At 49.3% G+C, this 21,180-nt stretch overlaps 1 protein-coding gene across 4 annotated transcripts in view; it reads right to left on the reverse strand.

Moving 5' to 3' along the window:
* The window catches only part of RNF157 (ring finger protein 157), a 79,396-nt gene that overhangs the window by 6,955 nt on the left and 51,261 nt on the right, over positions 1–21,180 (reverse strand). For all 4 annotated transcript variants that reach the window (XR_012154781.2, XR_012154782.2, XM_073310595.2 and 1 more), the window contains exons 7-18: positions 19,714–19,757; positions 18,628–18,675; positions 18,222–18,293; positions 17,186–17,345; positions 16,128–16,240; positions 15,352–15,590; positions 14,347–14,455; positions 12,943–13,054; positions 11,908–12,092; positions 10,430–10,495; positions 9,002–9,050; positions 5,923–6,033 (exon numbers count right to left, since the gene is read on the reverse strand). Coding sequence is in view for 2 of the 4 variants with exons in the window: in XM_073310595.2 (XP_073166696.1) it covers positions 5,923–6,033; positions 9,002–9,050; positions 10,430–10,495; positions 11,908–12,092; positions 12,943–13,054; positions 14,347–14,455; positions 15,352–15,590; positions 16,128–16,240; positions 17,186–17,345; positions 18,222–18,293; positions 18,628–18,675; positions 19,714–19,757 (1,308 nt within the window). In the remaining 2 variants the exon portion in view is untranslated. The remainder of the gene's footprint in view (positions 1–5,922; positions 6,034–9,001; positions 9,051–10,429; positions 10,496–11,907; positions 12,093–12,942; positions 13,055–14,346; positions 14,456–15,351; positions 15,591–16,127; positions 16,241–17,185; positions 17,346–18,221; positions 18,294–18,627; positions 18,676–19,713; positions 19,758–21,180) is intronic.

Genomic DNA, 21,180 nt, shown 5'->3' on the forward strand with positions numbered 1-21,180 from the left:
GCTTTCGTCAGTAACACAGTACCTTCAAATCATTCCCCAGGAGCAGAGTTATCTTTAGCTAATGCACATTAGGGGCCTAATTCTGATTTACACTAATGCTCCTTTACATCACACTGTTTACACTCACTTTACAATGCTCTGGCATTTTTGCATCAAAGATTATTTGTGGAATTCTATGTTTCTAATGTTAACTGATTTTCATTTCGAGGTTGAGCTAAAGAGCTACACAAGTAAATCTTCAGGTCCCAGAGCTGACGGGAAATTAACAAGATGAGAAAATCCATTAGGACCTAGACATTGCATCACTAAGAAGGTTCTTTATATAGAACTGGATTAGCAAGGAGAGTCCTTCAAAGATCAGAAGGCAGCATTCCACAGGGAGACTTGATGCAGAGAAATATGGTATTGATTACATACACTCCCCCCACCCCACCCCGACGTCAGAGAATCATAGAAATGTAATGCCGGCTTGGACCTCGGCCGAATGGTTCCGAGATTGCTCCAGCTACTACCTTAAGAACCCGATGATGAATTTCATCAGGCCCCGCTGTCTTGAATACATCTAACTTATCTACATTTTCTTTAGCCTGCTCTTTCCCTGCTTTGGCTTGCATTCCTACCCCCTTGTTGTTAATATTAATTACACTGGATATCTGGTCACCATTAACCTTTTTAGTGAAGACTGAAGCAAAATAGGCATTAAATACCTTATTAGCTCTCCTTCCCTGCTCAGTTGAAAACCTACAATTTCCTCCGTCTTTCTCTTGCTTCAATGGTCTTTTCATCAGATCCATAATGACTAACTCTTGGAAGAGCATCCGTAATAGAAGTTAAGCCATTTGAAATAAGCCTGCTGCAAAAATGCTTATGCTTCTAGTAATTTACATAATTACAACAAGGGCCCTTGCCTGACTTTAAATCTGCTGAAGATTCAGAATAGCCTGTCATGTTTATTTAAACCTTGTCCCCGCTGTGAGGTCGGCAGCGTAACCGAGACCGTCCTGTGCTGTATCAAATCTCCCTGAGGGATGCTGCCTTGTGATCTTTCCAAGGATGCTCCTACCTAATTCTCCTCCAAAAAGACATCCACAGCAGTGAAAGGAGTGATCAAGTGTCTCCGCTTTCATGTATCATTTCCAAGGCTGGCCATTTATCATTGAAAAAGTCATTGGTTTAACATGGCAGCCTCCCTCAACCCCCCCCCCCCCCCCGCCCCAAATTACAGAAAACACAGGGAGGGGAGCCCTGGGGCAACACCATTTTGGGCAACATTCTTTGTCTTTCAATAAAAAATAAATTCCACCATTTAAAAATCCAAGTCATTCTTGGATGCTGCACAACACTGGATGTTTACAGATTCACATTGATGAGAACTGACCGAATGCTGCTCGGCCACACGCTGCCTGGAGGTGGAAAGACCACAATTCCTTGTGAAAACACCACAAGGGGCAAGTTTTTTGTCACAAACCCCATGATGGTGACAAAAAAAGCCTTACACAGTTCAACGGTAGCGTGGTCACAGCTTTCAATCGCCTCCAGGATCCTGGATGCAATCAGAGCTGCTCATGCAATTTTCCTGAAATTGTCGCATGAGCGTGCACATTCTGACAGCGGCTGGATGCATTGAATCTGCAGGAAAGAAGCTCAGGTTTGCCCTGTTCTGAATAGCTGGCTGCTTCTTGCTGTGCGTGCTGCTTTCTGCATCCATTATCTCAATTTGTAGGTGGACGTGTGGCATGCAAACTTTGGAAAACGCATCTCTGTCCAGAAAACGTAGCTGTTTCAAAGCAAAGTAAGTTGGAACAGGTAATTCACGGAGATTAAATGCATACTAGGCTCTTGCTGCTGCTGGTGCATAAGGCAGAGAGAAGACAGTCCGGGTTGGGATGCGTGCGGCAGAGCGAACCCCACAGCAGAAGGGGCATTATAAAATAGATACTGAAAGTGACAAAGAAACAGGACATTTTTCTCATGGTCTCCACCTCTTTGTGCATCAAGATTGACACATGAATATATGTGGGGCAGATCCTCAGCTGGTGGGAAACTGACTTCAGTGGAGCTTATACACCAGCTGAGGATCTGGCCTGTGCGTGCCTGTACTGTACTGCACAGAGTTGCTCCTTTTCTCTGATGATTCAATAACCTCTTCAATAAGGGCCAGAGCTGATGTCCACTGAAGTCAACAGGAGTCATTGGATCAGGCCTTAGATCTACTATGAATCATCTGTTTCATCAGGAATCATCCACCTCATGATTCATCACATAACTTCCTCTCATAGAATCATAAAGGATTAGGGTTGGAAGAGACCTCAGGAGGCCATCTAGTCCAACCCCCTGCTCAAAGCAGGACCAACCTCTACTAAATCCTCCCAGCCAGCGCTTTGTCAAACCAGGCCTTAAAAACCTTTAAGGATGGAGATTCCACCACCTCCCTAGGTAACCCATTCCAGTGCTTCGCCACCCTCCCAGTGAAATAGTTTTTCCTAATATCCAACCTAGACTTCCCCCACTGCAACTTGAGACCATTGCTCCTTGTTCTGTCATCTGCCACCACTGAGAACAGCCGAGCTCCATCCTCTTTGGAACACCCCTTCAGGTAGTTGAAGGCTGCTATCAAATCCCCCCTCACTCTTCTTTTCTACAGACTGAATAAACCCAGTTCTCTCTGGACTGACTTCCATTTCATCTACACCTCCTCTATCTATCTCTAGAGATCTGTGTTTCTATCCACGCTACCGACCCTCAGCATCTATAATCTGAGTCAACTTTTCACCAAAGAAACACTGTAGGAAGGAAACCCATAGAATAAACTCAGAACTAAGGAGGTAGGGGGAGAATAAAGGACTGGATCCTGGAGTAAAATGAAAACCCAGCCCCTATTAAACCAGCTAGCTTTCATGAAGTGCTATGTGTATCTGAGGACAGGCAACCTTAAGATACTGTGCTCCATTGCAGTTCACGTTTGCATTCCCCACCCAGCCCCCATCTCCCCCAGGTGAGTAGTGCTGTCTGCTTTGAAGCAGGAGATGGATTCAAGCAGAGATGCAGCGTGCCCCAAGCAGGGCTAAGAGACCCGTGCTGCGCCCCACGCACAAGGCAGGAGAGAGCTCTGCAACAGGACTCACAAGCAGCAAAGCCGCCAAACAGCCATGCAGCCTGGAGGATGGACACCACTTCTCACGGCCATGTACTCAGTGCCCAATTTATTCCACAAGGGCTCCACAGATTTGGCCTTCTCCATGTACCATTAAACACAGCAGGAGCTAAGCTCAGTAGAGCCAGGTTCTGCTCTCGGTTACGTGGATGCAAACCATGTCAGTAACACTACTGAACCCAATGCGGTTGCTCTGGATTCACAGCAGTGGAATATGGCAGAATTTGACCCCGAGTATTTATTCAACCTTCCTTATCTGCCACAACATGGCTGATTCATTAACAAAACCCCAGATTAGAAAAAGTAATAACCACAGGAGCGTGGTCTAAAACACCACCTTAACAACACCTTCGGGTAGGATGCTCCTGGCTCTGGGCTACTATGAGGAGTCACTTCTTACCGGATCCGGAGCATACAGGGAAGGAACCGAGTGTCTGATGTGGCCCAATCATTCCCACCACCCCTGCATGTGGAAGCTTTAAACCAGCTGCCAGCCCAGGAGAAAGGCATTTGAATGCATAATTTGCTGCCTTTACTCCAGGCTCTGTTCCATGGCCAGACCCTGTATGGTCTCAACCTCTTGGCTGCATTTCCCCAAGTGGAATAAACTGCAACAGAACTAGGATGGCTGCCATGGGAGGGGAGGCGGCCGAGGAGGAAGCACCAGTGTTTTTTGGGTGGGGTTAGAAAGGATTCCCCCGCCCACAACAGCTAATAAAACTAGGTCCTCTGGAGGTTTCTCCAAATATGTCAGGTCTACAGTGGTCAGGGAGCCACCTGATTTACAGCTCTGGGGAAGGGGTGTATGGGAGGGATAGGCAGGGTTGCATTCAGCTTGTCCACAAATTTACTGATATGGGGCCAAAAAAATCAGTCTAGTGGTGTCAAGGGGTGAATTTGAACCAGTGCTGGGGTCAAACGCTCTTCCTCTTTTCCCTTTTGCTGACGCTGGCCTGACAACTCCCATCTTGCTCCCATGACACTTAAGAAAGCAACCCTGATAAGTAGGAAAGATCCCACAGCAGCTCTGAATTGTGATCCTTTATCCCCATGCCTACTCCCATCCAGACACATTCAGGGACTCTCAATAAATTTGTGACGTTGAGCAACCCTGGGTGTGGGAAGGACAAAAGCATGGATTGAGAAAACTGTGTTGAGACAGAGTGAACATGAACTTTCACACAGATGGAGTCCAGTGAAAACAAACTCAAGAGAAAAATACAGGAGAGACGGACCCGTACTTAGTAAAAAAAATGTGGCAGGAAAAAATGGAGAGAGAGGGAAAGAGTTAAGAAGCTGGGAGGAGAGATGGGTCTTTTGGGAGCCCCAGTGGAGGAATAGTAAAACCAGCAATAACTAGACTGTGTTTACACCCATTCATTGGTTACCCCCCTATTCACTTGCTTTGTGGATGGCACTTCCTGAAGCACTAGATCAGAACAGGTCTACAGGATGCCTGGAAGCAACTGACCCGTGGCCACGGCTGATTCTTTATTTGGAAGGAGGAGGAGGGCCTGGTGGAATTTCATGCTGTTCTTTTGCCAAGTCTGAAAGCTACTGGATGTCACAGACTATGAGCCAGGTCGGCTGCTGGTACAAATCAGTGCGGCTCCGCTGAAGCTGACAGAACTTCTCCAATTTACCCCAGCAGCCAATCAAGGCCTGTGTTACTAAAACAATCTATTTTCTGCTCACAAGCAGCATACATTCCGACGTCTAACCAGCAGACCCGCCCTTGCTGTGACTAAGATGCGGCCTACGCTACGAAAAGCCACTGTGTTGGAAGAACCACCAGTAACAACACAGTAGCCCCTGTCCCAGTTGAGACCCAGTTTGGCCGTGCAGCATACACAGGAGTGAACCACATTTCCGCCTTGTGGGACTGCAGCATGATTCAGAACCGTGGATAAAGCCTGGCTCCTGTCCGCATGACCAGACCAAAGCTGGTTTTCACTGCACTGCAGGCTAAGGCGCAATAACTTCACTGGGAAGGTGGGACCCAAAGGCAGACACTGGCCAGTAAATAAACAAACTATGATCATCCAATGACCATCCTCCATAAACTAGCAAAGCTGCCTAGGCAGGTAGAAACCCCCACCAAGCCAGCATCACTCCTCACTCATGCTCAGCGAGCGCTGACCAAATGGGGAGAAGAGCAAAGCTTCTTGCAGGACCACCCCCCCCGGCCTCCTGAGAGGTCTGTCCTACGGTGTATTTCTAGGTTCCCTTTTGGACCCTTTTCCTTAGAGACCCAGAACAGCAGGTTTGGGAGCAGTCAGGAAATGGGAGATCACTGATCTTCTCCTTTGGCCCAGAGCTGCCTGGCTACAAAATACGGTATTGTGCTACAGGCCCCAACTCCCTGTCCCACCCTCTCACCTGGGTGAGTGCTGCATGGCTTGAAAAGGAGACAGGGATGGTTTTGCTTCAGGGCTCACCCAATAAGCCACAGAAGGCCGAGACCTACTGGACACTCTGGCCAACAGAGGCAAAGGATTCACCTTCCGTGACAACTCAAGTGGGAGTAGGAGACCTGCAGTCTTTCCCTGCCCCAGCGGCCCTGATCCAGGACTATGCTCATCAGAAGGTGGGCACTACAATGGAACATCTTCAGCCTGTTTCCAGATGATCTGCTGCTCCCAGCTGCCTAGCTACACACACACGCCTGTTGCAGCGGGACAGAAGTGGGGAGTGAGAGATAGGGAGAGTGGAAATTCCGTCCCCTCCTCCCCCAAACCAAAGTTCATGTTCAGCAGACTGCCACTCACCAGGGAAGCAGGCCTCAGAGCACAGCTTATTGTCCAGCGCTTTCACGCTCGCGATGTCAATGTCATTGTTATTGTCACACTCCATACCTAGGAAAGCACCTGTCCTCTGGCCTGTAACGGAGTTAATGCAGTTAGAGAGGCAATTGGGTCCCCCCCTTGTAAAATATAGGAAGAGAGACGGAAATCAAATGTAATTACATAGCTCTAAAAACGACAACGAGAACTACATGGGTAGAGAGTGGACAATAAGGAGTCAAATCAGTGTGCATGCGTTTGTTTCAAGCCATCCTGCTCTGTTTCCCCAGCTGCCTCCTTTCTTGTGCCATGACAACTGACGTCACCAAGGAGGGCTGTGGAATCCAGGAGGATTACTTAACAGAAACATCTGTAAGAGCAGTAATTATGCAGGTGAAAAGGCAGAGAAGAGAGTAGCTAGGAAAAGCTAAAGAAAGCAGCTAGTAAGATTACTCCCTGTCCATGCTTTTGTTTGCCTCTGGTCTCTATTGGATGCATTTCTGAATATGGGGCTGTGGGGCTTAAAAATAAAAATGAACACAGTCGAATCTCATGGTGCTGATCGACGGAGATAACCACTGCCACCTCCCCCAAAATACAAACCGCTGGCAAGCTCTCCCCACTTTCAGCACGGAGGTAACTGTCAATCAGACATAATTTACAAAATACACAACTGTCAGGTTCTGCAAAATCCTAATCCATCTTTCTCTGATGGTGCTATTATCATCCAGATAAAGGGGAAATGAGTAGATCTGTGTCTGTTTCTCCTCGCTCATGCCCATTTTACACATGGGTAAGTCAACTGACTGCCAAAAAGAAATACTCCCAATTTACACTAGTAAATCCACCTCCCTTTGCCCAGAGACTTCTGCCTTGGAATACTGTGTGATCCAGTGCTCAGGGAAATCAATGGGAAGATCTCCACTGATTGGGGCATGAGATCAGTTCCTCAGCAAGAATGGCATCAGATCATTTGTGTCAGAGCTGCAAAATTTTCACAGCTGATTTATCGACTGGTGCATAATGAAGCCGGATGAGTATTAAAGAGAACTGCAAGGGTTAACATGAATGAACAAAAGACATTTCACACCGCTGCAGTCTTGAGGATGATTATTTAAGTGTGTTTTTGTTGATTTGCTAGTTGTCAAATTTCAGTCGCTGTGGAATGAGCCCCCTAGTCATCAGGGCTAATTAGCGAGATTCTACCATAAAGACACAAAACAGCAGAGTCTGTGCTCTGTTATTTTTGCATGGGAAAATGCAACACTTGGCAGAAGGAGATAAATGGTTTTTCAGGGTGGTTTGGCGACCTTTTTTTTGGCTTCACGTCTAACCAGAGACACACAAATATGGAAAGGGGAACTGCTCAGGGTTGACCAGAATGGGCCTTTATTTCTCTGTGCTAATCTAAGGACTTCCACTGCGATGGTCCAGGGGACTAATAAACCCCACGCTGTTTTGAAAATGATGCTTGCGTGTCATGGCAAGTACCGGGGAGGTGCAAGTCTCCGCCAGGAGTCTGTCTCAGTTGGCCTCACTAAGCACAGCTCAGGGTGCGAAGCAGCAGTGCTGAAGCCCCAGAGGTTCAGTTTCAGGAGGTAGGGCGGCTGCATGGCCTACCTTAAGGAAGAGTGAGACCCCTTGAGGACCTAGCCCATCAAAGGGGTTCCTCCCAGAGCCTGTTCCAGGGCTGGGGGCATAGCAATGATTCTGTGGATCCGTGACACCTGGCTTCTTTGATCCCTCCAGCACGTATCCGCTACGAATGCTTCAGCTATCAACGTTCCTTGCAGCAGCGGCTGCTTAAAGAGGACACAGGTGTTGCAAGAAGATATTGGGGTTAATTCCCCACTGGCCTAAGTGGGTGGAATTCCAACGAAGTGAGCCACTAGTGAGTTTCACCCTGTTAGCTTTTCACTGGCAGAGCTAAATTCACCTCCGGGCAGAGAGTCAGCAAGATGCCTGGGTCCCTCTCATTTTGAGGGCCCAGCTGGTGCCTATGCCTCCTGCTGGTGCTCTGTATGGGGGTGGATTCTGTGCAGGGATCTAGATGCAGCTGGGCCAGGGGCAGAAAGGAAAAGGGCCCCGTTGCAGCAGTCCTGAAAGTACAGCTTCCTTCTGAGCCACCCAAGCACACCCCACTGTTTTCTCACGCTGTGTCACTGATTCCTGAGCACCAGCTGAGCTGGGCTACAATTAATATGGCAGCGTCTGTGAAACCCCACCTTGTCCGCTAGATTTCTCCTTTCTGATAGGCCGCTGTCCTTGTCATAAGAGCTGGTGCTGTCTGGCAAACAGGCAGAATTGGGAAGAGGAGGAGGGGGAGGATAGACCTGCAGGGTTTCTCCTCTCTGCTCTGCCCGTGCTTTTCTCTCCTGTGTTAACAGCTCACCCTAAACACGACTATTTCTCAGCTGCTCAGTGGAGAAGATAATCTGTCACTGAGGACACTTTGGCTTCTGCTCCAGAGGGACCTGAACCAACCCCCCAGAGCAGAAACCCCTTCATCTTTGGGATGTTCACAATCCTCTCTTCAGCTCGGGCCCATCTCTAGTTTCTGCTGCCCTCTAAAGGCCTGAGCTGCAGCTCAGATAACCAGCCGGGGACAGGAGAAAGGGGGAAGAAGGGGGATCCCAGGACACTGCAAACTGTACGGTTTACGCCCCATTTACTGTGCAGACAGAACCACGTCCGTGCCTCCCTTAGGGACCTGATACAGGTGTAGAGAATCCTCAGAGCCTGAGTCTTGACATCAAGGGACTCAATCACTTCCCCGAACATACTGCAAAGCCACAGAGAGTCTCCTTCTCACACCTGCCCTCTGCCAAAACTCCCACCCTCCCATTTTCCCCATTACCCCTCCCAGCCTGAGCCCCAGTTCATTGTTGTGGAAGAGAAGATGCCCCCCTCCTATTCCCCACTCAATAATTGGGCAGGATAGCGTTCCTGGGAAGGCTGGCTCCCCTTCTCTGACTAGGCACGGTGCCCTGAGCATACGCTCTGCCGCCTGCCGGTGAAATAGAACGAAAACTAGCAGAGGGGAGTAATGATCCACGTCTGTTACCATCTTCCTGGGTGGGAGATCCGTCCTCTTCCTCCATGACATCGTTCCCCTGCAACACAGAAGACAGGCAGTGAACGTGAACAGCAAAGGACTCTCTGTCCAAGAACCTGGAGCTGAGTCCTTCCAACTCCGCCAGCCTCCTCTCCACAGGCACGCTGGCCATGAACCCATGCTGCCCTCCATCCCTTTGCATTTACCTAGCTCCCCCGGGCACCCATAGCCAGACTCACACACCTTTCGCTCTGACTTGGTGCTCAGGATACCTGCTTGGCGCTGTGCCAAGGGACTTGGTGGAGCTCGGCCCACTCATGCCAGAGTGAATGTGGCCCAGACTCCGCAGAACCCAGGCAAAGTCCTGTGCACCTTAAACATTCACCCTCTGAGCTTGTCCCAGGGATAATCTGCATCACTGCTGGAGGATCTGCCCCTCCCACAGCTACTGCCAGTCCTGTGGGGGTGGCGGGTGCATCTCCTCACCTCAGGATGCTACGACAAAACTCTCCTGGTGGCAGTTCTCACTCATCTCAGGGCCCCCCAGCCCCCAAGAGATTGACACTCTAGTTTCTCCAGCCAAGGAAGACAAGCTAGGACATTGAGTGTAATTATACTCGGGCCACCTACATGGAGCCACCGCGAGTCATCAGCCGAGGCAGAACCCAGGGTTAGAGCTGGGCGCAATATTTTCGACTGAAACTTTGTGTGTGTGTGGGGGGGGGGGGGCAGTGAAAAAAGCCGATTCTGCAGCACCGAAACATTCTGTAAACTGGTGCTGATTTTGACAATTTGCTTCCATTGAAAAAGAGTGGAGACGAAATTCTGAAAAACATCAAAATATTTGCTTTAAATTTTTCAATCTGAAGCGCTTGTTTTAAAATTTCCTTTTCTTCTATTTAAAAATTTTTTTTAAAGCCTAAAAATGCTCAAAACTGAAACAAAAGCCTTTCACGTCGGGCTGAATGGAACATTTTGTTGGACCAGAAACAGATTTTTTAAAACCTCTTTGATGTGCCAAAAATTTCATTTTGGGGTTTGACCCGAAATGATTTTTTTGTTTTCAAATTCTGAGTTGCCAGCAAACCAACCAAATAATTCATTATTCACACAGCTCTCCCCAGGACTTTCAGCACAAAAGCACATGCCTCTAAAACTTGAGCTAAGGAATAGCTTCGTCAGGTAAGTAGCAAGGTCTTATACTCGCTGGGGCAGGGCTTAATTTGTAACGAAAGAGGTGCACATTTTTTACTTTCACAACTGACCTGGCAAGCCCAGAGGTGCCCGGGTTCAGCCCTGCACAAATTAAGCACTGCACTGGGACCAGCTGCTAGCAACCGGTGTGATCACACACATGAATCCAGTGTATTATGTAGCTCATAGATCATTAGGAAAAGCTAGTGACAAGTTCCTTCCTTTTTGACTGTAGACTTTTACCTCCGCGTCTCGCTCCTCCGCAGGGATACTGACAAAATTCCTATCTGGAGATTCCACAGGGGTTGACTGCAAAAGGAGGACAAGAGAAATCAGACAATTCTACTTGCACGGTTTGTCCATGAATCAATGCAATATGCAGCTAACGTTCTCCATCACCAGGGGCTGCCCTTAGGTAGCTGGGATAATAGACCCCAGCAAGATTGGACTGTCTTTCAGAAAGGCAAAGGCTCACCCAGAGAGAGGAAGACTCATTAGCAGACTTACTCTCTCTATTTGGTGCGCCACAACTGAGCTAAAAAATGTTTTTCAAGGAAGATTCCAACCCATGTTCCTTGAGCCAAAAACATATTTCTGAGATTTATATATAGGGCTTCAAATTTCTAATTCTGACTGTAATTTTGTCAAGCTGCTGTTTAGGATAACCCCCCTGGCAACCAAAAAGCTGAAGTTATTTGTATGACAGTAGCCCCTAGAGGCCTTACCTGAGATCAGGGCCCCATTGTGGTAGGCACTGTGCGGACATACTCTGAGACAGTCCCAGTGCTGAAGAGCTGACAGTCTCAGCAGATATATAGGAGAGACTCAGAGGTGCACTGACTTGCCCAAGGCTGTACAGCAGGTCTGTAGCAGAGTCAGGAATAGAGGCTCCATCTCCTGACTTCCCGCCCAGTGCCCTACCCCACGGGACCACGCTGGTTCCAAAAGCCAGTTCTTTTCTACAGTGTTTTCTCTCACGCACACTTTTGAAATTGATCTAACAGTTACAAAGGAAAGTGGGAGGAGCGAGGAGGAAGGGAAAGGAAGGGAGAAAGGCCTCAGGGCTCCTCTGCCAGAAAGTTTTCTTTCTATTGTTTGAGAGCAAAAGGTCTTAGAAAAAGACTAAAACTTAGCACTCCAAATTGAAATGACAAACGGGTGCATCATTCACCGCACATGCGTTCGAAAGACATTAACCCTCTAGTGACCGGAGTGCTGGTACAGCCCCGTCTAGAAGGGCAGTCAGACCAGAGTTGGGTTAATAGCCTAGAAGAGCTGAGGTCAAATTGTCCAATGTGCTTAAGTGACTTAGGAGCCTAACTCCCATTTCAAAAGGACTTAGGCACTTAGCAGTCTAAGAGCCTATTGACTAGTCATTAGTCACTAAGGCACTTGAGCATTTTGAAAACTGGAAAGTGAAAGAGTCTCTGGTGTTGTTCCATATGAACAAAGGAATCACTAGGCTCCCACACAGCTGGCCCACCTAATGCGGTAGCCTGTCAAGGCTGGATGCTTCACATGAAGATGTAAACTACCCCCCTGAATACAAACTCCCCTCCCCCCTGCAATCACTGCTCCCCGGCATATGTACAGCCCTACCCGCAAATAATCGATCACATTGTGTAATACTAGTCCACAAAGAGGTACATTTCTTGCTGACCCCAGATGGTGATCAGCTTATCCCCCAAAGCATGAAATGCTTGTAGGTCCACTATACCTACCTCTCCTTCTGAAGGAATCCCACTGGCAGCAGCAGGGGATGGGAGCATGTCCCCCTCTTCCTCTGTGCCCGGAGCGACATAGGAGCCAGACATGGAAGACATGGTGTCAGTGCTGATCTGGGAGTGCTGACTTTGGGAGGAGGCCATGGACATGATGGACTGGGCCAGGCTGCTGCTGCCAGGATCTAGAGAGAAAGGGAAGTGTGGAGAACGCAGGGCAGCATTAGAGAGGGCAGAGCAGCTGTGACTGTGCAGGTTTGACTGCAAGTTTGCAATACGAAAGAAACTGAAACAGTTTGCAATACGAAAAGGAGTACTTGTGGCACCTTAGAGACTAACCAATTTATTTGAGCCCACGAAAGCTTGTGCTCAAATAAATTGGTTAGTCTCTAAGGTGCCACAAGTACTCCTTTTCTTTTTGCAAATACAGACTAACACGGCTGTTACTCTGAAACCTGTCAGTTTGCAATACGGATTCTACAATGACGGGTGTCGATATTGCACACTCTCCTTCTCCGAACCCAGGTACTGGTGCCTTCAAGCTGGGTCCAGGAGACTGCAGTCGGTAACTGCCCTTTGAACACTTGACAAAGAAACCGCTTGTCTTTCTGGGGGGCTTCTTAACTGCTCCAGTGGGAATAAGCTACTGATGCATGCATTGCCTGCATGAAGCCTACAACTTCGGGGCTGGATGCAGGAATCACTACGTGAGGATCTCCGGCCGATGTTATGCCGGAGGTCAGACTAGATGATCACAATGGCCCCTTTCTGGTCTTAACATCTCTGAAATCTACAGATAATGGGGCTTGACCATTAAGATATTAACATGCCAGCTCAAATCCTGTTCACCTAATTCATGCATTACTCCCAGTAAAGTGCAGACATGACTAAGGCAAGCAGGATCAGACCCTTAGAAGCATCTTGGGACAAGATCTTTGTCCTCTCTTTCTCAAATGCAAAGTGCCACGTGCTCCTATTCCATCAGGAAGCCACGTGACCACTGAAATACTGCTTGTCTCTCTTCTCCTACTGTACCTTCTGGGGAGGAGATGGTGGAGGAGAGAGGGGTTCCTGTGCACGAAGACTGATCTATTGCTCCCGAGGAGGACAAGGTGAGGTTTTCACTCTCTGGTGTCACACCACATTCCTGGAAGGAGAGCAAACACACCAGTGTAAGAGGACGACAGGTCCCCGCAGGTGAAGCAACTGATTCTAATTTGGTATTTTCAAGGCATTTAGGGCTCATGGCAGTTTCTGAATTGGCAGCCCTGGAGATTAAAGTCTTTGAAGCTTCAGGACAATAAACAGAGCAGATATGTTCACAACGTCCCACTAAAATGCCTGTTCTCCAAGGGCCACCTCTAGAGGGGAGAAGGGTTTTTCACTCTTGGTGCTCATTCCACCTTTCGCCTTGCTGATGAGCCTGCCAACGAGTGAGCCAATTATCAGGGTGCTCTTTTGCAGCATGGGTCCCCTGTACATTAGGACTAAAACTCACCAACTCCTTTCACATTAGCCATCAAACTGCTATGAGATTCTGATAATGGACTGATGTGGACATCTTTTCGAACACACTGGATAGAGGGAACCCACCAAAGAGTGAGCTGGAGGCTTTCGGGCCATGCACGACAGACGGATTGATCACCAACAGACTCCACTACTGATCTTTGTGGAGAAAGCATCCTCTATCCCTATTGGTCAGAGAGCCGGGCTAGGAGAGAGGAGTGATATTCCCAGCCCTACCGCTGACTTGCACTCTATGACCTTACTTCACCTGTTACCCAACTCTACAAGGGGGCTAATATGGACCCACATCACATGGGTATCATGGGCGTCCGACTCAACGTGCAAAGTATTAGATAGCAGGGGCTGTGAATGGAAGGCTAATTAATGACTCTACCCAGAAAACGACTGTATAAAAATAGCACCTACTTATTTAACAGATCTGCCCTGCATGGGCATTCGGAGCCCAATCTACTTAGTCTCTGCTATATTTTACTGCCATCAGCCCAGCAGAACCAAACACAGCTCTGGGACAACCAGCAGGATCCTTTCCTGCCTCTGGTCGTATCAGAAATATTAACTACATACCGACTCCAAGGTCACCTGCACATCCCCAGCCTCTTCAAATTATGCCCCCAGTTAAATCTGTGCAAGCCCAGACGGCAACAGGGCTGCACAGGGGTAATTCAGAGAAGACAGCACTTGGCTGAAGAATCTTCATTGCTGGTGACGATGCACAAGAAAGAAAGAGCCCAGCTTGACTCTCAGATCCCAGGCTGAGTTTGCAGGGTTGCCAGTTAGAAAAAAACAACAACACAGCTTTGCTTGCAAACTGGACTCATTTTATATGGAACGACTACGGAACCCCAGAGTGCCAGTTCTATGGGGTCTCTTTGCTGAGCAGACGGCTGGACCAGAACCCTGTTCAACAATCACCTCCTCATGCTGATGAGGAGACTTCCTCCTGGAAATCCTGATTTCTGATTCGCTGCAGGACTTCTCATCATCTTCTTCGTGCAGGACCGAGGAAGTCTGAGAAACTGACCTAGCAAGGATGGGGGAAAGGAGAGTCCTGTTAATTTACGATTGCACCAGTGATTTCACTAGCACAACCCACGCTGGAAATGCAACTGGCTGCAGCCCTCCACAGGAAGGGCCAGTGGAGGGTGTAACAGTCTTAGCCGCAGTCATGTGGCAGGGGTGTTAACCCTTTGTAGCCCAGACCCATGTCAGGTCTCTGGGGCACCTTTATGACAGACAGAACGGCAAGGTAAAAAGTGATATTTACATGGATCAGTGAAACAAGGGTCTTTGCCTTTGCCCTGTTCTCTGTACGGGGTTCTCCTCCCATCTGTTCAGCTTTCTGGACCAAAAATCTGTCCCCAGTTATCCTGGGATAAATCCAGAGCTGTTCCACTGATGTCACTGGGGTGCTGCCCCTACTCCAGCTGAACCCAAATAGGAGCTGAGGGTGTTCGACACCCGACAGGACCGAGCCCTTAGCCAACACCCGGGGTTCCTTGGCATTGACACATTCTCCACCACAGCATTTCTGCCAAGTGCCAACGGTCCCCTGGAGAATCAGGATGCAACAGGCACCTGAGGCAGCACTGAGGGGGTGGGGAAGAGGATGTTTCTCCTCCAGCATGCTAGGCAGGACCACACCATTAGGGAAGAAGCACAGGGCAGACAGGACCCACCAGGGTGAGGTCACGGGGCCTGATGCAGGGCCCGCTAAAGTCCGTGCAAGGATTCCCATTGGCATCAATGGGAGCTGGGTCACAAGCACATGGCTTTACTGGCTGTGGGCCTGATCCTGCCATCCCCACTCTGTCCTCCAGCATTTTGGAAGCTAGGGGCTGGACCCTACGAGGAAGCTTAGGCCAGAGTCCCTCTCCCTCGGCGGTAACGTGCAGAAGGGAAAGGCGGCGAGTGACTTACTTTGACAGGCTCTTCTTGAGTTTGAGCCCTTGGCTGCCACAGTCCGACAAGCGGTCGAGGGGAGAGAGCGTCCTGATGGGAGGCAGGTGGCCATCACTGCCATACGATGGCAGCATCCCTGCCCCGTGGCTGTCCCCAAGCCCATGCAGTGGAAGTGCAGCCGGGGACGGAGTGAGGGGCCCATTGAGAGCTTCCAGCAGAGACACTACCTCATAGCCAGGAGGGATGTTCTCAGAAGACTACAGGGAGCAGAGACAGGCCTGGGAATGAGCATTCAACAGCCCATGTTTCACAACACAACTTCCCCCTCTGCTCCGGGCAGGGCAATTCATTCCAAAGTGGCAGCCTATAGATATGAAACTTGATGGCCAGGAATGCAAGGGCCTGAGACCATGGCTTGGAGGGAGGCATAGAGCAGGCAAGGGCTGTGCAAGCTTCTACCAGACCCCTCAGCCCCCCGCTACGCTAGCCCTGCGCCCCACCTCAGCTTTGCCAATGCACCTTGATCCTGAGCTACAATGTCCCCGACTAGTCCAGCCCCGGATTCCCTACCCTGTACAGCTCTGCCAATGCACCTTGTTCCTGGATTTGTGGGAGTTTGTCACTCCCACAAGATCAGGCTTGAAAGCGGAAGGAATTCCCCTTCCTGGGTTATCCTTTGTTTAGAAGCCTGGGAACTGTTTTGCATCCCAGTGACTATACACCGTTGGGAATAACAGCAGGGTCAGGGCTACGCACGCGAGGGCTGATGGTTGGCTTCTCTGGTCAATACTCACCGAGTGCTCCTCAGAATCGGACGTTTGGGAGGCGATGATTGGGCTGAAGCTGGTTGGAGAGAGAGGGCCAAGTTTTTTCCTCATTGCTCGGATCTGGAGCAAGGCTCGGAATGCTGAACAGTGTGGGGAAGGGAGGGAAGGATACAGAAAGTTCATTTCTAATATAACAAGCGGGAGACGCAAACTCCCCGGAGAATGCCGCTTGTTTTCAGAGGAGCGGTTTTATTTCTTCTATTCCACGCTAGTCAAGGCCATACAAAACTATCTGGATGGAATTGGAGGTTTTTGCATTTGGTCAGGATTGGAGGTTTTGCATTTTGTTGAAATTTCACACACTGTGTAAAAGCTGCAAAATTTCAGGTTTTTCTACCTTAAAAATACAGCTCTTTTCGGTGGGGAAAAAAACAACTTGTTCATTACTCAGGACGGGTCTATTTTCAAGCAGGAGCCACTAACATTTTCAAAATTCTGAACTTGGAAGTTTCAGTCAGACAAAGATTTTTGCCTCAGAATTTGCACCCACAAAAATGTTGAATTTGGGTATTTTTTTTTTTATCAATGCCAAAACCTCATTTCACAAAATTTTGAAAAAAAAACAAAAACAAACGCACAAACAATGCAGGTGCAAAATTTCTTGAAATGAAATTAGGAATCGTGCTGTAAAAATGATAGAAAAGGGTTTCCCATGGAGCTACCTCTAACACCAGGCAGATGACGATGTCTGTCAATGCACTAGTGATTCTAATAGACTCTCAATCCTTCCTAGATTCATGCCCTTATTCCAGGCCAGCCAGCTCTTATTCACTAGTTAGGAGCAACTGCTCTCATTCCCTAGGAAAAGGCCAGTGCCAGCCAATCTTAACTCCATGTACAGAGTCATCATATGAGCAGTTTGGGTGAAGCTAAGAGTTTTGTCTTGCTTGAACTCAATGTGTAGAATGTGCAAGATAGATCTTCCCAAGCTAAAGAGTAAAACAACTCGGGACAGTGCTCCCTCCGCCAATTCTCCCCCATAGGAATCAGTCCTCTTCCACCACGGGATACGAAAAGAGCCTTACGCAGCCTGCAGATGGGGCAGTTGTTGGCTTGATAACGCAGGGTGTCCGCACAAGTGTTACAGAGGCAAAGATGGCGGCAGGGTAGAATCAGAGTGTCCCGCACATCCGAGAGGCAGACCACGCACTCTGCGCTGTTATCGCTCACCTCGTCCTCAGCCACCTGGGCAGGAAGAGAGAGAATGAGCCTCTCCAGCTGGGCTTGGCACAGTGGGGCTCTGCAGTGGGAGAAAGCCTGGCCCTTGGAGTGGCTGCTATTGCAATGGGAGCCTGCCGCAGCCCTGGCCGCACCTGTTCTGCAGGGGTGAATGGCTCACAGATCTGCAGAGTGGTGGATCAACTGGCCCACCCCAGTCCCTTAACCCACAGCTGCCCAAACATGCAGGGAGCCCCGAGGAGCTATGCCTGGGGCTTCCCTGTGCAGCTCCCACCAATCCAGCATTGCACCAGCTCCATAGCAGCTTGGGCCCTTGACAGGCAGGGATTCACTGCATAGGGTCCCTGCAGCCCTATGTGGAGAGACAATTGAACAGGAAGGCCCATGGAAAAGAGGGTCAGTACTTGGGCTTTTTACCTCCAAGGGCCTTGGTTCAAATCCTTATTGAACACGAGTTTGGAGATCTCACCCTAGTGCTTATTGGGTGGAAAAGGCATTAAGGTGGGTCCAGGATTGGACCAGAGCAAGAGGAGGGTGACGGAGTCTGGAGCGCTGCAAAGATGGGATAAGCCTGAGATTGCCGCGGGCACTGGCCATGCTGCGTGGGGAACCGAAAACTGGAGCAGCAGGGCTAGCTGAAGTGTACCATCGTGGAGCAATAGCAGTGCTGGGCCAAGGCCAGCGCACTGTTTTATAAACCCCCAACTCCTGAGAGCGCTGAACAGTCACTGGGTTAAGTTAAAGGGGAAGAGCAGAGAAACGGGGGTTTTCAAAGAGAATCAGCACAAGAGAGGTGTGCTCCACAGAGAACGGCGACTAAGGAGGGCATCCCCGCTTTCCCAGGACCTGCACCCCCACGTCCCCTGGGGGACACACCCTTACCTTGGAGTCCTGCGTGTTGTATTTGTTCTCGATCCCGTAGATCTCCTGAAGGAGGTAGCTAACTCCATCCACCTGCAAACCACCGAGACGGGGAAGGCACACGAGCAACGCGGAGTTAGGCTGGTGCCGCCATGCCAGCTCATTTCAGATACTCTCCTTGGGACGGCCTCTTTCTAAGCCTTCCCATTCCCCACCACATGAGGAGGGACCCCTTCCCCACCCCCAGAGCCCTACGCTGGCTGCAGGCTGCGAAGGGGGCGTCTCATCGCACTAGTGATCCTAACAGGCCCGCAATCCGTCCTGGAGTCAAGCTCCCGTCCAGGCCAGCCCACCAGCAAGGAACAACTACCCCTCAGCGCCCAGGAGCAGGCCAGTGCTAGCCAGCCCCATCCCCACATACACTCACCACTTGTTTCTGCTTGAGGGGCTTCACACAAAAGCTACCATCTGCATGCTGGAAACAAGGAAATTGTACTCCAAGTTAATCCAAAGCAACCATAGATGCTAGAGGGAGGGAAGGGAGCTGTGGTGTATTTATCACATGCTGTATATCGTGACACCTGTAGCTAGGCTTGGCGGGGTTAAATTGTTGTCAGTTATTTCACCACACATGCAAACTGATGAAAAAATGTTGCCATTGATAATACTGGAAATGTACAGAGAAGCAAAGTAAGAAAAATGCTGCTTAAGAACTTCTTAGAGGTTGATTGAAGGCTACTTGGACGCGTGATGCTGACCATTTGTGTTTTAATGGTTGTAAAGCTTTAACTCTTTGAATCTCAACGTCCACTGTAATTAAATAACTATTGTCTGAGCCACCCCATCGTCTGCCCCACCCCCGCCCCGATAACTTCCCACAGTCGTGAAAATTTGGATAAATAGATAAAAATGTTTAAACCCCCTAATTTTGCACAACGGTGTGAATTTACATTGATAAAACCTGAAATAAATGCTTAAAAATAAACGTCAATATTATCTGTCAAAATGATTAAAAAAAATAAAACCTGAATTCGGCCAAGCCTAACCATGTATCGGTCCAACAGATTCTCCATTAACCAGCTGGTCTTATCTCAAGGTTGCTCTTTCTCCATGTAGGCAAACACCAGTTTATTAAACTATAGTAAAGTTAGAAAGGTACCACAGGAATATGCAACACAAAGGCCCCTCCAGTGCAGTTTCAATCAATCAGGCATTGTGACCGAAACTTTCCAACTTGAGTGTCCAAAGTTAAGGTCTCAAATCAATATTCAGGCAAATAATAAATAAGCAGCCTGGATATTGGGCTCGACACCTCAAAAGTTAGATCGTTTTTTGCCCTGGGGCTTAAACCCAGAGTTAGGTGTCTGCCTTTTGAGTTCCACGTATGGCAGTTTGTCCTGTGTGTGCTGCTGTCCCATCCACGCTGGGAGGAAAGGGGTTAAACAGGCCCACTCCACCGGACAGGAAAGCCAGACTGTACGGTACATGGACCTGACGGAGACTCAACACTCACCTTCTCAAACGTTGCCAGCAGTACGTGGCAGTGGCCGAGGTGCTCTGCAAGACACAAAAGGGGCAGGGCCGAGAGGTCAAAGGGATGCCCTGCAGCTGGGAATCCGGGTCACTGCCCCAGCGCCCATTGCAGGAGTGGGATACAGAACACCACTTTCAGCCGATCTGGGGCAGGGGTACTGCCTGCTGGGTTGGGTTGGGTATCCCAACTTTGTGATGGGGAAACGGAGGCATGAAGAAGTTGAGTGACTGACTCATAGCGGGTCAGCGGCAGAGAAAGAATTAGACTTCAGGAGTCCCTGGCTCCCAGTCCCCTAATCCATACTGACTCTCCCTAGACCATACTGGCCCCTGGGCAAGAACGGTCTCTGAGAGAGGCCAAATCTTTTCATGCTGCAAACTGGAAGGTTCACAAGGAACAGGAATGTGTGGGTTACGAAAGGACTCATCTTCCATTGCACCTAGGGTACTCCCCCAGGCTTCTAACAAGGCAGCTCTGGAAGCCTGGGTTCGTCAGGCAATTCCTGAGAGTCTGGAGAGACTCCAGTGGGCTAAGGGGAAAGGCTCATGTCGGATACTTGGCACCCAAGACAAATCTTCCACAGGAGCGGGGTTCCTACCAAGAGCCCCCAGGCAGAGTTCCTGGCCTGTTTGAGCTGGTGGTGACCTGGCCTGTGCTCCCAATGAGAGCTGCTGCTGTTACACCAGGAACCATCCACTTCCCCAGGGGAAAGCTGAGCCCTGCCCAGGGTCCTTATCTGGGCTAGAGAAAGTGTAACGGCCTTCTCGAGTGACCTTTATCAAAACAGAGGACAAATATTTATAGGGCAAGATAAGGGGGTCCCAGCTGGAGCGCAGGGGAAATGCATTTCCTTGGATTCAGAACGAATTCCCTGACAGCCCCAAGTGCCACATAAATGCTGCAAGACGGGGTCAGGGGAGGGCCTACAACACCCCCAGCTGTCTCCATACACGGCCTGATCCTGCAGAGTGTTGCGCGCCCTGGATTTCAATGAGGGCAGAGGACACTCAGGGCCACCTAGGGTCAGTGAATATTGACCTCAAAGACTCGAGGGCTCCTGGCCAGGGAAGATCAGTCATTTACGTTCATTAAAAACCCCTCCCTTTTTCCGTTTCCATGAAGTGGCTGCAGGATTCATAGATTCATAGATATTTAGGTCAGAAGGGACCATTATGATCATCTAGTCTGACCTCCTGCACAATGCAGGCCACAGAATTTCACCCACCACTCCTAAAAAAGACCTCACACCTATATCTGTGCTATTGAAGTCCTCAAATTGTAGTTTGAAGACCTCAAGGAGCAGAGAATCCTCCAGCAAGTGACCCGTGCCCCATGCTACAGAGGAAGGCGAAAAACCTCCAGGGCCTTCCAATCTGCCCTGGAGGAAAATTCCTTCCTGACCCCAAATATGGCGATCAGCTAAACCCTGAGCATATGGGCAAGATT

This window comes from Lepidochelys kempii, chromosome 14 (assembly GCF_965140285.1).
Source record: "Lepidochelys kempii isolate rLepKem1 chromosome 14, rLepKem1.hap1, whole genome shotgun sequence".
In the NCBI taxonomy this organism is placed as follows: Eukaryota; Metazoa; Chordata; order Testudines; family Cheloniidae; genus Lepidochelys; species Lepidochelys kempii.